Consider the following 16,148-nt stretch of genomic DNA (forward strand, 5'->3'; position numbering starts at 1 on the left):
TTCAAACACAGCTTCTGCAGTCTCCAGAATCTAGCTGATCCCATGGGCTGATCCTGCAGAGGCAAAATGTCACTTGTAAGAGTGTCATGAAGTTATCTAGGTGCTGAAAATGGGACAAACCAATGGAAATTAACAAATCTTCTAAGTCAACTGAATATATCTAGCTTTGCTGAAAAACACTGGTGTATAAAATCTGACAAGAGATAAAAGATAAAAAATATCTTTGCCTTGGTGACCATATTTTTAGAAATGACAGAGTCAGTTTATTTCTGTTAGGATAGCCAGAAAACAGTTATACTTTTTTTCTTAGTAGTTCTGTTTAATATAGATAAAACTGTTAGGTAAAGATCTGATGGCCAGCGTCACACTCACTTCAGTTTGAAATTGTATTTGGTAGCTGCTCTGGTGCGGCCCCTTCAGGACCCACACATCTATTTCCCTAGCTGCTGGAAATGTTTTGGGCTGACAGCTTGCAGCTGAACCCCGCTTCTGGAACTACCATGCTAAAGAACTGCCATCTCCAGAGTCATAGCCCCTTCCCATGGGTGGGCTTCCCAATGACTTATCTTTTTCAGGGTATAGACTGGCACCCTTTCCTCAATTTAAGATAGCTATGAAGGGTACTCCCAGATTCAGGAATTCCTATCTGTGAGATGATTTGCAGTTTCTGCGTGACTCCACCACATTTCCACTTCCCCCTCTACCTTCATCCCACATGGGTGTTGATGCTGAGAGCACTCCCTAATAAACTTGCTGCTTTCAAATCTCTGTTTCAGACTCTGTTTCTTAGAGATCCTAGTCTGCAACTTTTAAGATCCCATTTCTAGAACAGTGGTTGGACAATGGAGACTTCAAATTTGCAGCCTTGATATGAGCTAGTGAAGGTAGAAGATCAGTGGTTCCTGTATTTTAATTTTAAAAAGATGTTAATTTTCAAAAATTTAATCCTATTAATTGATATTTACTCTGGTTCAGCTTAGTCTGTGGCAGTGCAGTATTACCTTGTTGCAAACTGGTAAATAAATAAATAAATTAATTAAAATTAGCATTTTTCTCAGAATCCACAGGAAATCATTTCTTTGTCTTCAAAAATTTCTCTGCAAGCAAGTTCAATTTCTGCCGGGGTCCAGCCCTGGTGGATCCAGGGAATTCGAAGCGGGGATGGCGTCGGCGAGGATCAGGAAACAATTGCTTAATTAAATGTTAATTAAGGATATAAAGAGTAATAGAATAAGGATAGGTCAGTGAGAAAATTTAGTGGAGAAAAGAGGCTGACTAATTCAGCCAGAAGGTGAGAGAAAGAACGACATGGGGAGACCAAGTTTCGGTGAACAAGGCCCGCACTTTATTTTCCAAAGTAGTTTTTATACCTTAAGTTATGCATAGAGGATAATGGGGGAAGGGGTAGAGTCATGCAGTAAGCCAGGCTTTCTTCCTGCAAACATATCATATGCAAAAGTTTAGGTGATTTGCATCATCTTCTGGCTCGGAGGCCTGTTAACATTTTAAGACCCTTTCTTCAGAAAACTTATTTTTCTCTAAAGGTGATTAGTCAGGCATCACCCTCCAAAAGCATTAGATAAAGTTGCATTCCTATAGGGCAAAGGTGTGGTGGGCTATAACAATAAAAAGAATTAACTCAAGGGTCCAAGGTTACAAACATTAAAGCTACTACTTACACCAATTATATTGATCAATACACTGCCAGGGACACAGCAGGTAAGGGATATGGAAATTAAGCAGCAAACATTGGCCCAACAAGTGAAAAACCCTTCACCAATACAATTTCTAATCAATCTTTTAACTGCTCAAAGGAATCTGTATTTACACAGTTTAGAACATCTTATGCCTCTCACAGTTGGGAGGCTCTGAACAATCACATGTGGCTGGAAGAACCTATTCAGGAGAGAGATGGTGGTGGAGGACAGCCCCCCGTAAAGTCAGAGGTGTAGGTGAGAGCACAAAGCAGTAAAGTAGGCAGACTCTGGTTTTGGGGGTAGATGGTCGAGAATTTCCAGGGGGACTCCTGAGGCTTGATCCTGCCTTTGCGTATGCTGAGCCTCCCTCCTTATGACCTTTGCCACCAGCGGAGTTCCTCACGCTGGCTCCCGGCAAATTTCATTGCATTCCTTACCTTGCTGTGAGATTACTGACTTCTCTCAGAGATAGTTCAAAAATTGCAAATAACAGGAAAAACAGGAAAGTCTTCAAGAAGGGAAAGATTGTGGATGCTTTAAGTGATATATGCAAGTGGCTTTAAGAGTGATCCTGGCACAGTTACAGAGTAAAAGACTTGTGGTGGGAATGTCATGGAAGCTGATAAGGCATCAGTTGGGAACTTGGGCTGGGTAGACAATTTAAGGCCCAGGGCTAGGTAGACAATTTAAGGCAAGGAGATAATACTACTCTCTGAGGATTTCTGGGGACCCAGGCTGGCAAGTGCCTCTGTCATTCTCAACATAAAGCTCCCATTTCTGACTTCAAGGAGATGTTCTGTTGTTCCATGTTCCGTTTAATGAAAAGAGAGAAAGAGCAGAGCCTTTCTTCAAGTATTCAATTTCCTGAAATACTGACAAGGTGTATCTTTTGTCTGTTCTACTCCTGAGGGCCATGGAAATTTGTCTTCCCCTGGCCAGTAGCAGGGAGCTACTGACTTGATATTCAAAAACAAATCCCTTATTATTTGGAGTTTGTGACAGTTTATGGGAGATAATTTGGAACAGCAACCGTGGGAAAGAAATTTGCTTTATGGGCTATTCTAGACCATTATAGTAAGAGATTGGAGGTAACAGAGGGTGAAGCTGGGGTGAATTATTTCTATCTAATCATTTGGTGACATTCATACTATCTCTCTGTCACAGATAGATTTTATATATATATATATATATATATATATAGAGAGAGAGAGAGAGAGAGAGAGAGAGAGACAGAGAGAGAGAGAGAGAAGGCAATGGCACCCCACTCCAGTACTCTTGCCTGGAAAATACCATGGACGGAGGAGCCTGGTAGGCTGCAGTCCACGAGGTCGCTAAAAGTCGGACTCAACTGAGCGACTTCACTTTGACTTTTCACTTTCATGCATTGGAGAAGGAAATGGCAACCCACTCCAGTATTCTTGCCTGGAGAATCCCAGGGACAGGGGAGCCTGGTGGGCTTCCGTCTATGGGGTCGCACAGAGTCGGACACGACTGAAGCGACTTAGCAGCAGCATATATATATATATATATATATACATATATATTAAAAGACATTTTTATAAGTGCCATATTTGGAGGGTCCACAGAGTACTCAAGATCCAACTATGTGTTCCACATTCCCTACAGAATAGATATATGACTATCGGAAAGAAAAAATGTGGAAATAAATGGTAGACATAAGTCTGATACAAGCCTGAAATTTAAATATATGGAAGAACACAGTGAAAGGAGAGAACTGTATGTGGAGAATGAAAGAGAAATTCACACTGGAGCTTCTTGGGGAATGTGCTCTGAACCTTTGTGCTGGAGAGTCACCACACAGAGCCAGGTTCCCGTGCAATGAAAGACAAAATGTCTGGGCTAAAAGAGAGCTTAGAGACCACCTAGTCCAAACCTCCCTTGTTACAAAGAAGAAATGGAATCTGAGACTGGAAAGAACTTGCCCCAGTCACACAGCTAGTTATCAACAGCTCGAACTTCCAGGTTTGTGCTTAGTCTGTAGTGCTTGCAAGCTGTGGGTGAGGATGTAAATGGAAGAAAAATGATGTGTAACATCAAGACTCAGAAAGATGTATCTGAAGCCTACAAAGCCTGGACTATCCATGTTCAATCTCTCTCAATTCTTTTGGGTCACTTAGCCTCAGACCAAATAAAGAAGTAGCTTGCTCTTCAGCCTGATGCATAGCTGTATGTAAAACACTATGAGACTAGATGTTGTTAATGAATATTCTGCATGACTCTGGTCCCTAGGCTGTAACTATAATAGACCTTCTATCTTTTCTTAAAGGTAGGGGAGTATCTAGGAATAACAGCAAGGAGCTTCCTATAGGGACTTTTCCTGGCCTATTGTTGCAGAAAAAATCCCTTCTCCACCCATAAGGCCTCTTTACACAAAGCCAAGTGCCAATGGCCCTTTCCTGGGAATCTAGTCACTATCTCTCTGAAATTATTTAAAAAAAAAAAAAAAGCATGGACAGTGTTAAGGAGGTTCATACCAGTGTTAGAGCTCAATGTGGGCTGTCTCTAAATATGCCACAATGACATATTGAATATTTTGAATTAAAGTTACTTAAGAAGCAGGGTGGATGGATTTGGGAGTTTGGGATTAGTGGATTCAAACCATTATATATAGGATGGATAAACAACAGGGTCCTACTATATGACAGAGGGAACTATATTCAATATTCTGTAATAAACCATAATGGAAAAGAAATGAAAATGACTGTGTGTATATATAAAACACAGGGAGCTCAGCCCAGTACTCTGTTAGGACCTAGACAGGTGGGATGGAGTGAAGGGATATATACAACTATCCTCTAATTAAAAATAATAATAATAAGAAAACCTTGTTTCTTCTTTTATTTAATACCTCAAGCCCAATCTCTGTTTAGATTCTTCATGAATTGAGCATTCCAAACCTAAGCTTCTCTGTCCTGTCAATTCCTTTCAGATGTATCATTTCTTTGTCTAAAAAGTATAAAGTTTGCCTGCTTTGGCCACTCGTTAGGTCCCATGTCTATGAGACCTCTGAGCACCTGAATTAAAATTTCTTTCTTTTTCTCCTTTTAATTTGCCTCGTGTCAACTTTATTATTAGTTCAGCCACAGAACTCAAGGGGATGAAAGGGTTTCCTTTATGCCAACAGCAGATACCTATATTAAAAAAAAAAAAAACCCTTTAATAATTTCTCTATTCTTTATGACCCCTTTGGAGAAAATGGGACTTGTCAGTCTTATGAATATTTACAAACGTTCCCCCTAGTTCACTTCCTTATGTTATTAATCGTTCAAAAAAAAAAAACAGATAAACTAAAGGTGCTCTGATCTCCCATTTCCTGTTGTGAACTCCTGGTCAGCACCAACAGTACCTTCCTCTCTTCTCTAATGCTTTCCCCAGGGCCCCGTATAACTGTCTCCATGAGCAGAGGTGGGGCAGGGGTGGGAGAGAAAAGACTGGGACTTTGTGTGAGATCTTATTCAGTCCTGTACTTTTTCATTGTGAGAGTTATTATGTGTGAGTCTTTCTAAGATGCTTAGTTCAGGTACTGTAAGAGGATATACAAGATTTAATTTGGGGAGATAAGAGAGGAGTGAAACAATCACAGGGAACTCTTAGACTGAGCCTCACCCCCAGAATTCAGGGGCTCAAACCTGCCCCAGATTCTGCCAAGAGCTAGAAGTTCATGTGATAGTTAAGTGAAGAGAGAACATAAAAATGATCAGCTTCATCAGCACATCCTTCCTTGTCTTCTCATTCGTAGGTCAGACTTACAATGGAGAGAACATTACAAAAGAGAACATTTCTAATCTAAGACTTCATGGTTATGCCTCAAAACTAGCAAGCCTCGAATACTTAAAAGTGTCACATTATCCACTGCTGAGCATACACACTGAGGAAACCAGAATTGAAAGAGACACATGTACCCCAATGTTCATCGCAGCACTGTTTATAATAGCCAGGACATGGAAGCAATCTAGAGGTCCATCAGCAGATGAATGGATAAGAAAGCTGTGGTACATATACACAATGGAGAATTACTCAGCCATTAAAAAGAATACATATGAATCAGTTCTAATGAGGTGGATGAAACTGGAGCCTATTATACAGAGTGAAGTAAGCCAGAAAGAAAAACACCAATACAGTATACTAACACATATATATGGAATTTAGAAAGATGGTAACAATAACCGGGTATACGAGACAGCAAAAGAGACACTGATGTATAGAACAGTCTTTTGGACTCTGTGGGAGAGGGAGAGGGTGGGAAGATTTGGGAGAATGGCATTGAAACATGTATAATATCATATATGAAACGAGTCTCCAGCCCAGGTTTGATGCACGATACTGGATGCTTGGGGCTGGTGCACTGGGACGACCCAGAGGGATGGTATGGGGAGGGAGGAGGGAGGAGGGTTCAGGATGGGGAACACATGTATACCTGTGGCGGATTCATTTTGATATATGGCAAACCAATACTATATTGTAAAGTTAAAAAAGAAAATTAAAACACAAAAAAGAAAATTAAAACAAAAACAAAAAAAAACTGTCGCATTACATGGTTTCATACTTTTATTCAAGTTGTATATCTCTTTTACAGATGCTAATAAATGAATCTATTCATTTCTTTACTTATGTAAATGATGTTTATTGAGCACTTACTATTACATGCCACTCGATCAGTTTAATGAAGTTTAATGAAGTTCTATAAAGCTGTGAGCATTTTCTATGTACCTTGTGAGTTGTCTTTGAAAACTGAGAAGTGTTTACTAAAGCCAAAAAGAAATTGCTATTGCAGAGGTTTCTTGAGGAGTGACTTCAGTTCCGTGGGGGATCTGGTTTAGGCTGTGGGTCCGTAAATCTGTTGCGTTTCCTGGTTCTTTTCATCTTCAAGAGTAATGTGAACTGCTGCTGGGTCGAGATAAGCAACCCTGTGTCCACAGCAAACAGAATCACCACCAACAACGGGATAAGAAATTGTAGCCAGAAATAGTTGCTTTGAATGTATGCTAGATGCAATAAGAAACATAACTCATATTAGGAATTGAAAAGTGAGGTTAAAGTCTTCATCTTCCCTAAAAGAAGGATCCAACATGGTCCTTCACCTTCTAGCATGAAATGACATCCAGTAGCAGAGACAAAACACTCATAGGTTTGGGTTCCTCAGTTTGTGCTCCCTGAAGCCCTAGGGAGTCCTGAGTATTCCCCTCACAGTCCCTTTCTAACAGCTTGTCTGGCCAATATGCCTAATGGGAAAGGCCATAGGAAAGATGATCCCTCCCTTGGAGCCTCACAAGACCAATGTCCACATAGGACATGGAGGTGGGAAGCAGATAGAGTAAGGGCAGGGGGTCACCACTGCCTTATTTCTCAAACAGTCATCATTCATTGCATGTCTGTTGGGTGAAATTAAGATATTGGGCTAGATCATAAATATTAATAAGTTGGCTTCCCTGGTGTCTTAGTGGTAAAGAACCCATCTGCCAATGCAGGAGATGGAGGAGACACCAGTTTGATCCTTGGGTTGGGACAATCCCCTGGAGGAGGAAATGGAAACCCACTCCAGTATTCTTGCCTGGAAAATCCCCTGATAGGCTAAGTTCATGGGGTTGCTAAGAGTCAGACACAATGGAGCGACTGAACAAGGCAATAAGTAAATTGCCTTTCAAGTCTACTGTTTTGTGATTCTGCTATTCTATTTACAAAGTAATCATTTTTTGCAATTTTTCTAGAATTTTAGAACCCTAGAATATTATAGCCAGAAATTACTCACAGATCACCTAGACTGGTGACTCGCAACACTGGCTGCCTATTACCATTACCTGGAAGAGCTTTTAAATATTGATGTCCAGGCCTATTCCAAGCTAATTAAGTTAGAAGCTCAAGGGATGATATACAGACATCAGTATTCTTTTTTTTTTAATTCTCCAAGCAACTTTAATGAAGTTTAGTCCAAACCCTTTATTTTACAGATAAGGATACTGGAAGCACAGTGAAAATCAAACAATAGGTCTCAAATTAGTTAACAGAGAACTACCATTAGAAATTAATTGTGCCTTCTGGTCTCATGTTTTTTAAGATTTTGGCATGAGCAAAGTATACCAAGCAAATGTCTGATTTTCTCATTGCAAAGAAAATATTTTAAAGGCTCTTTCTTTTATATGAAATTTGGAAATGGCAGCCTTTCATTGGCTACAGAGGCAGCCTGCCTGACTACTCTTTCCATATCAAGCCCTCTTTCTCATCTCCTAATTCACAGCCTGCCTGACTACTCTTTCCATATCAAGCCCTCTTTCTCATCTCCTAATTCACAGGCACATAGCCTGTTGAGTTGGTTTCCTTTCCCATCCCTCATAGGCTAGAATAGACTCTTCAAGCTATAAAGAGTTTGTTCCTTCAACTTTGAAACTCTTTTTCTATTTGATAAATGTAAGTTTCTCCCCAGGAGCAATAGATGACTTTGCTTGACTAATATTCAACAGTCTAAAAATCCATTTCACAACTATTGCATTTAACATCTGTAAAAATTCCAGAATGTGAGCAGGTATTACTGTTGCCAATGAACAAGTAAGAAATCTGAGACAGAGACTAAGGGATATACTCTACCCCTGGTCTCCTCATTGCAAATCTAGTAGACTTTTCAAGGAATCACAGTTGCCTCCATTCTATAGCGTCAATTGCATTAGGCTCAAATGTTCTTTCTCCTTTCCCCTGATATGGACTCATTCCCTTTCCTTCACCAACTTACGTTTTTTTACTATAATCTTGAGTTTATTAGAGGTGTAGGGCAGCTTCTGAATTCTGCCCACACAGTAATAGATGCCACTGTTCCCTTCTGTGACATTGGTGATGGAGATGTTGTGGTTCTCATACCAGTACTTGAGAGCTTTGTCATCCTTGTAGTAGATCACCTTGAAGACATTCAGATTCTTCCAACCGTGGCACCTGAGGAAGAGGGACTCACCCTCCATCATCACCTCAGCAGAGGCCTGAATGATCAACCAGTCTGAAAAATATTCATTAAGATATTTATTTAACAATGACAGATAAAATAAAAGAAAAATAAGATAATAAAAAAGGTCATGCAGAGAGTATCAGAAACCTTTATCATTAACCCATTTCTTGGCTCAGTCTCCTCTGTTGATAAATACTCTTTCCTCCTGAAAGGTAATTCTGGGCCCACAACATTGCTGACACTTCTGATGAGCCCGCCCATAGGAGGTCTGAAGCCCATTATCCCTTTCAGCTCTATTGTTGCATTTGGTCACTAAAGGGGAAATTATCCTACTCTGGAGAGTCCTAGCTTAGTAGAGTTGTCCTCTCTAAACTTATAGGTGCTTCCCAGTTCTATTACTCATAGTAAGCCTCCAGCTTCCTCAGAACATGCATTACAATTTGAATTAATTATTTGTGTAATTATTGATTGGATGTCCATTTCCTCATTGGGCTCTCTACTTCAGAGGTCAGGAGCATGTCTGTTCCTTTCATCATATCTCCAGTGTCTAATAATACCTAGGAATCAGTAGATTCTCAATGAATGTTTGTCAATAATGAGTCAGTAAAATATGAGTTAGGTTTTATGGCTAATGTCATTTTAAGAACTCAAAATTTAGAATAGAAACATGTCTAGGTTGCATAAGCATATTTTATTTAGGAGCAATCCTTGAGGACTTTTCTAGAATCTACTCCAAAAAAATAAAGAAGCAATTTTACACTGCTTTAGGCAATGGCACCCCACTCCAGTACTCTTGCCTGGAAAATCCTATGGACGGAGGAGCCTGGTAGGCTGCAGTCCATGGGGTCGCAAAGAGTCGGACACGACTGAGTGACTTCACTTTCACTTTTCACTTTCATGCATTGGAGAAGGAAATGGCAACCCACTCCAGTGTTCTTGCCTGGAGAATCCCAGGGATGGGGGAGCCTGGTGGGCTATCGTCTATGGGGTCTCACAGAGTAGGACACGACTGAAGTGACTTAGCAGCAGTAGCAGCAGTTTCTACTTAGAATTTGTACACAGATGTTGAAACATCTCTTTTCACTCAAGAGAAAAAATACAAAATATGCTTATACTTTAAAAATATTTATATTTAAAAATATAAAACAAAATATAAATGACCTAGCTGTTCAAATGAAATCATTACTTTGTTCACTGAACATTTACAAAGTAACCCACATATGCCTGAGCACACTGCACTAATTGTTGACAGTAGGAGAGTGATGAAGCAAAACATAAGACTTGTTCTCAAGTAAAAGTAGAGTACATGAGGAATGTAAAGAGACAGCTTTCAAAATGAAGAGTACAGCTTACTACTTTACCATATGTAAAAGAGATAGCCAAGGGGAATTTTGCTCTGTGTCTCAGGAAATTCAATCAGGGGCTCTGCATCAACCTAGAGGGGTGGGGTGGGGAGGGAGATGGGAGGGAGGTTCAAAAGGGAGGGGAGATATATATATATATACCTATGGCTGATTCATGTTGAGGTTTGACAGAAAACAACAGAATTCTGTAAAGCAATTATCCTTCAATTAAAAAATAAATTAATTAAACAAAGAAAAAAAAGAATACAACTTAATAGTCAGGTCATAACACATGGAAATGGCGAAGTAAATCTTTAAATCAAAGAGCTCTTTGTAATGTTCACATATCCAATATGCCATTTGACCATATGTAGTATGCATCTGTACCTAGGTAGAGAAGATAGAAATGAAACAGACTAGAGGAGGAACATTGGGAGACTGCTAGAATATTGAAAGAAGCCAGAAGGTCAGATGGAGTAGAGGCAGAAGAAGAGAGATGGACCTGTATGTGGAGAGAGACCTTGAGTTCAACCTTGCTTCTCTAAGCCTTGGAATAACTTGCTTTCTCCCCATTGTCAGATGGGCCATTCTGCACACGAGAGAGTTGATACTTCTGTAGCCCTGGAACTTACCACTGATGACATTTAGGTACACGGGTTCGCTGATGGCAAATCCTTTGATCTGGCATTGGTATTTCCCACTGTCCTGCATGCGTGCTTTCACAATGTGCCATCTTGAATTATTCGTTGTGAAACTGGTTCCATTGTGGGTCCACAGAGAGGACTCATCTTCAGAGGAACTGTTTGTACCACATGTAAGAGTCACAGCGTCTCCTTTAAGTATTTTTCTCCATGGTGGATTCAAGGACAACTTAGATTTCCCGATGGCTTTGAGAAGAACAGATTGTGGAAAAAGATATGGAAGGAGGGAAAATATCATTGAAATCTGTTCAGTCTCCAGAATACAGACATAATAATAGTCAATCAATGGTCAATCTACCCTTAAACTGTTGGTGATAAGAAACTATCCTGAGTCCTAGGATTAAAGGAAGGAGGAAAGAATCTTGTGGTCCCACCTAGGGACTCTAGCTCCCAACCTAGGAAAAAACAGGACATGAATGTAAGATATTAAAAAACAAAGAGGATAATCCCTCTAATTTTCTTGATTCCAATTTCAGTATCTGTAAATGAGGATTAAAGTCTCTTTTCAGGCAGAGATTATGTCTGTGATGTTCATACATAGTTCAGCACAATGACTGCTACATAGCGAGTATTCATTAAGCATTTATTGAGTTGATGAATGAGTGAATAATGGATGAATTAAGGTAGTGGAATAAATGAAATACATGGCCTCTCCCAGCTCTAAATTTTTATGACTATTTAATTGTGAGTGAATAGGGAATGAAAATTATATGTCAATTCTGGAAGGTACTGAGAATCACCAAGATGATCAGTCTTAAAAGGCTTTCAAGAACAAAGAGATATGGTACAAATTTGAATGAAGACTTTGGAAGTGGCCAGGTGGTGATGAGGAAGAGGTGATATGGTCAAAAGAGAACTAGACTTGGATTTAAGGGACTTACATTAGAATCCAGTGCCTTGTTAGCCATGTAACCTCCAACAAATTACTTAATCTGAGTTTCAGTATCCTCAATTATAAAACAGCAATAATAATAACAGGGATGATGATGTAAGAATTAAATGAGTTTATATCATAGTATCTGGAGCACAGGCTGAGACAGATGCTCAGCAGACATGATTGTTTGCATAAAAGAGGAAAGGGTGACTTGAGAGAATGAAGTGCTGTGTGGGAAGCTTTTGAATGGGGGAAAGAAGGAAGACGAGGCAGGTGGAAGTGCGATAGACAGGGAAGAGCAGATTAATAATCATTAAAAAATAGATGATGGGATGAAGGGACAGGATGAAGGGCGGGCAATTTCCAGACACATTGAAATGCTGAGGGAACAAGGACAGAGGACTCACCTGCTGACATGCCATCTGGAGCTGCAAAATCCAGAGACAATAAGTTAGTATCTGACCCCAGCCTTCTGGATACCTGAAGACTGGGATCTGGTTATGATGCTGAGGTCCACATCCGTGGAGTTTAAAGGGCCAACCATCTTTTCAGGACTCTATTTAAGGGAGAGAAGGAGCTCTTCTCCTTCCTCTGCTGTCCCTCCTTTACCCTCTAGGAAAATCCAGCTTGATAGCAAGGACCAGACTTTCAGTCTGGCTTCCTCCTTAGATGATGCCCAACCCCCCTTCTTCTGCTATCCAGCTCGTCCTCCCTACAGAATCCCTGGGAAATGACCCACAGTTTGCTCATAATCTAGAAAAAGTCAGCAATAAAACTGTCAACTCTCCCTCACCAGCCACTCCCCCAATCTGTTCTGGCCCCTTCAGGGGGGCTGGTAACTCTACTTACAGAAAAGCAGCAGAGCTATCCACAGCAGGGCAGGGGCTCCCATGGGAATAGTAGGCATCTTCTCCATGGCCTCCAACTGAGCTGCAGAGATCCAAGGCCTTAGAATAAACTTGAAAGTGAAAAGCAGAAGGAAATGTTCTCTGTGTCATATCTGGTTAACGCATCAGCTGCACCTAAGTTTGCTTCCTTCTCTGGAGATAATATTCAGAGTGGTGCCTAAAAGGGCAATTGTATATATATAGTTTTAAAATCATTTACTGATTTTCTTTTTCTTTTTTTTCTTTGCACTGCACAGCATTCAGGATCTTAGTTCCCCAATCAGGGATTGAAACCATGCCACTTGCAGTGGAAGTGGATGCACAGTCTTAACCACTGGACCACCAGGGAGGTCTCCAGGGCAATTTTGTATTTACTCCCATACTCTCCATTACACCTTTGTGTACACACCTGGAATCTAGTGGGAGAGAGGCGGAGGGGGCACGCAGGAACAAAACTTTCTTAAACTATCAAAGTATAGTTATTTTGTTTGCAACTTAGAAAAGTGGGGTGCAGAGGAGAGAAGAATAAAAATAACAGTTAATTATTCACCTAATATAGGTCAGCTGCTGCTGCTAAGTCGCTTAAGTCGTGTCCGACTCTGTGCGACCCCATAGACGGCAGCCCACCAGGATCCCCCTTCCCTGGGATTCTCCAGGCAAGAATACTGGAGTGGGTTGCCATTTCCTTCTCCAAATATAGGTCAGGCACTATGCTAAATACACCTTATATTTCATTCATTTCTCAAAATAATTCTATGAAGATGTACCATCGTTATCTACATTTTATAGAAAGGAAAATTGGAGCTTAGAGAGGTAAAGTCATTTATCCTAGAGTACTCCCTAGTAAATGACTAATTTGGGACTGAAACATTTGAAAAATCGAATCCTAGAGTAAAATTCACAATCATGATGATCTACTGTTTATGCATGTCTATAAGTATGGCCAGAATTCTAGCTGAAATTCTGTTGTGGTTCTCCAGAGTTACCAACCCTCTTGTTACCTAATTTCCTGCTGATCCATTAGTGCACAAATCCACAAATTTTCATCTGCTTCCCATGACCCACTGTCCGACCAGCCAAATTGGAGATATTTTTGGAGGCTCCTCTCCATGGGTCCCGATGAGGTCTACAACACAGGAAGGCAGATGTTAAACCATAACTTGCAGGGATCTAAGTAATATAATTTATTTTATTTTATTGCTCCAGCTTTTGTCCATTTTTATGTTTCAAATCCTCTAGCCTAATCACCCTTTCTCCTTTAAATCCACATCTGTTTTCTTCCCTCCTGGACCTCAATGAGTAATTCTTCTCTTTTTAACTCTAGGTCAGAATTAGTCACCTTCTTCCAGGATTTGATATTGATAATGATACTGGAGATAATGTCTCCATAAATATCTACATTGGCTTTCCCTCCACAAAGTTTTTTCCATGTGTGGTATTATTATTTGGCCCTTGCCAAAACTCTGAAATAGCAGAGGAAATATGAAGTCAGCAAGGCCCCATTCTGTCATGCCAGCTTTTCCATGCTGACTGTTTTATTTTTTTAATATATATACTTATATTTATTTTTGTATGTATTCTTGGCTGTGCTGGGCTTTCATTGCTGCATGTGTTTTCTCTAGTTGTGGCAAGCAGCTGCTACTCTGTAGTTGCAGTGCATGGGCTTCTCATTGCGGTAGCTGCTCTCATTGTGGAGCACGGCCTATAGGGCATGAAGGCTTCAGTAGCTGCTGCCTATGGGCTCAGTAGTTGCAGTTCCTGGGCTCTAGAGCACAAGCTCAACAGTTGTGGCCCACAGACTTAGTTGCTCCTCAGCACGTGGGGTCCTCCCAGACCAGATATCAAACCTATCTCTTCTGCATTGGCAGGAGTACTCTTTACCACTGAACCACCAGGGAAACCCCACCAACTGTTGAATTAAGACTAATCAATTAAATATAAAGTCGCTGCACATAAAGATCTAACCAAAGCTTTCAGCTTCTCTGAAACTAGAGAATATGGGTCTACAGATTCCTAAACAGAAAGTTTCAGATAAGAAAGAATGGTGACTGGTCCCAGGTTGTGCAATATCTTAGTGACAGATCTTTAAAGAAAGCAAAGAGTTATTCTGCAAAGTGTAAGTATTTATGTGATTAGGGTTTACCTATAAAACAGAGACAATGATTATATCTAGATCATGTTTTTATTATGAGGTTTAAGAAGATAATAAATGTGTAAAATGCACTGAACAGCATCTGGTATGTAAAAGACGCTCCGTAAATCTATCTTTCCCGTCCTTTATTGTTGTTGTTGTTGTTCAGTCACTAAGTCAGGTCTGACTCTTTGGAACGCCTTGGACTGCAGCGCGCCAGGCTTCTCTGTCCTTCACTATCTCCAGGAGTTCACTCAAACTCATGTCCAGTGAGTTGGTGAGGTCATCCAACCGTCTCATCCTATATTGCCCACTTCTCCTCCTGCTCCCAATTTTGCCTAGCATGAGGGTCTTTCCCAATGAGTCGGCTCTTCCCACTAGTTGGCCAAAGTATTGGAGCTTCAGCTTCAGCATCAGTCCTTCCAATGAATATTCAGGGTTGATTTCCTTTCAGGTTGATTGGTTTGATCTTATTGCAGTCCAAGGGACTCTCAAGAGTCTTCTCCAGCACCACAACTTGAAATCATCATTTCATCCGTGTTCAACCTTCTTTATGGTCCAGCTCTCACATCCATACATGGCTACTGGAAAAATCATAGCTTTGACTATACAGACCTTTGTCAGCAAAGTGATATCTCTGCTTTTTAATACACTGTTTAGGTTTGCCATAACTTTTCTTCCAAGGAGCAAGAGTCTTTTAATTTCATAGCTATAGTCAGCATCCATGGTGATTTTGGAGACCAAGAAAATAACACCTGTCACTGTTTCCATTGTTTCCCCATCTATTTGCCAGAAAATGATGGGACTGGATCCTATTTATTACCATTACTCAATAAAGACTCAGGAGAAACATGCATTTCAACAGGACTAAGGCTATGGTTTTTCCAGTGGTCATGTATGGATGTGAGAGTTGGACTGTGAAGAAAGCTGAGCGCTGAAGAATTGATGCTTTTGAACTGTGGTGTTGGAGAAGACTCTTGAGAGTCCCTTGGACTGCAAGGAGATCCAACCAGTCCATTCTAAAGGAGATCAGTCTTGGGTTTTCATTGGAAGGACTGATGCTAAAGCTGAAACTCCGATACTTTGGCCACCTCATGCAAAAAGCTGACTCATTGGAAAAGACTCTGATGCTGGGAGGGATTGGGGGCAGGAGGAGAAGGGGCCGACAGAGAATGAGATGGCTGGATGGCATCACCGACTCGATGGACATGAGTTTGAGTGAACTCCGGGAGTTGGTGATGGGGAAGGAGGCCTGGTGTGCTGCGATTCATGGGGTCACAAAGAGTCAGACACGACTGAACTGAACTGAACTGAACTGAAGGCAATCAGCAAATACATAGGATGTTTTCCATGATAACCAGTATGTTGCTCTGCTGCTGCTGCTAAGTCGCTTCTGCTGCTGCTAAGTCGCTTCTGCTGCTGCTGCTGCTGCTAAGTCGCATCAGCCTTGTCCGACTCTGTGTGATCCCATAGACAGCAGCCCACCAGGCTTCCCCGTCCCTGGGATTCTCCAGGCAAGAACACTGGAGTCGGTTGCCATTTCCTTCTCCAATGCATGAAAGT

The 16,148-nt window shown here is 40.8% G+C and overlaps 1 protein-coding gene across 2 annotated transcripts; it reads right to left on the minus strand.

The window, feature by feature from the left end:
* Positions 1-6,256: 6,256 nt before the first annotated feature.
* Positions 6,257-12,551, minus strand: FCER1A (Fc epsilon receptor Ia). 2 transcript variants are annotated; one of them, XM_006061012.4, is made up of 5 exons: positions 12,417-12,551; positions 11,975-11,995; positions 10,625-10,879; positions 8,568-8,700; positions 6,257-6,703 (listed from the first exon to the last, which is right to left on the minus strand). In XM_006061012.4, the coding sequence occupies exons 1-5, from the start codon at positions 12,481-12,483 to the stop codon at positions 6,535-6,537; spliced, it is 645 nt and encodes a 214-aa protein (XP_006061074.3). In that variant the 5' UTR covers positions 12,484-12,551; the 3' UTR covers positions 6,257-6,534. The 2 variants fall into 2 exon arrangements, with proteins under 2 accessions (XP_006061074.3, XP_006061073.3); XM_006061011.4 differs by having other exon boundaries at positions 8,443-8,700.
* Positions 12,552-16,148: the final 3,597 nt, after the last annotated feature.

Source organism: Bubalus bubalis, chromosome 6, assembly GCF_019923935.1.
Source record: "Bubalus bubalis isolate 160015118507 breed Murrah chromosome 6, NDDB_SH_1, whole genome shotgun sequence".
Taxonomy (NCBI): domain Eukaryota; kingdom Metazoa; phylum Chordata; class Mammalia; order Artiodactyla; family Bovidae; genus Bubalus; species Bubalus bubalis.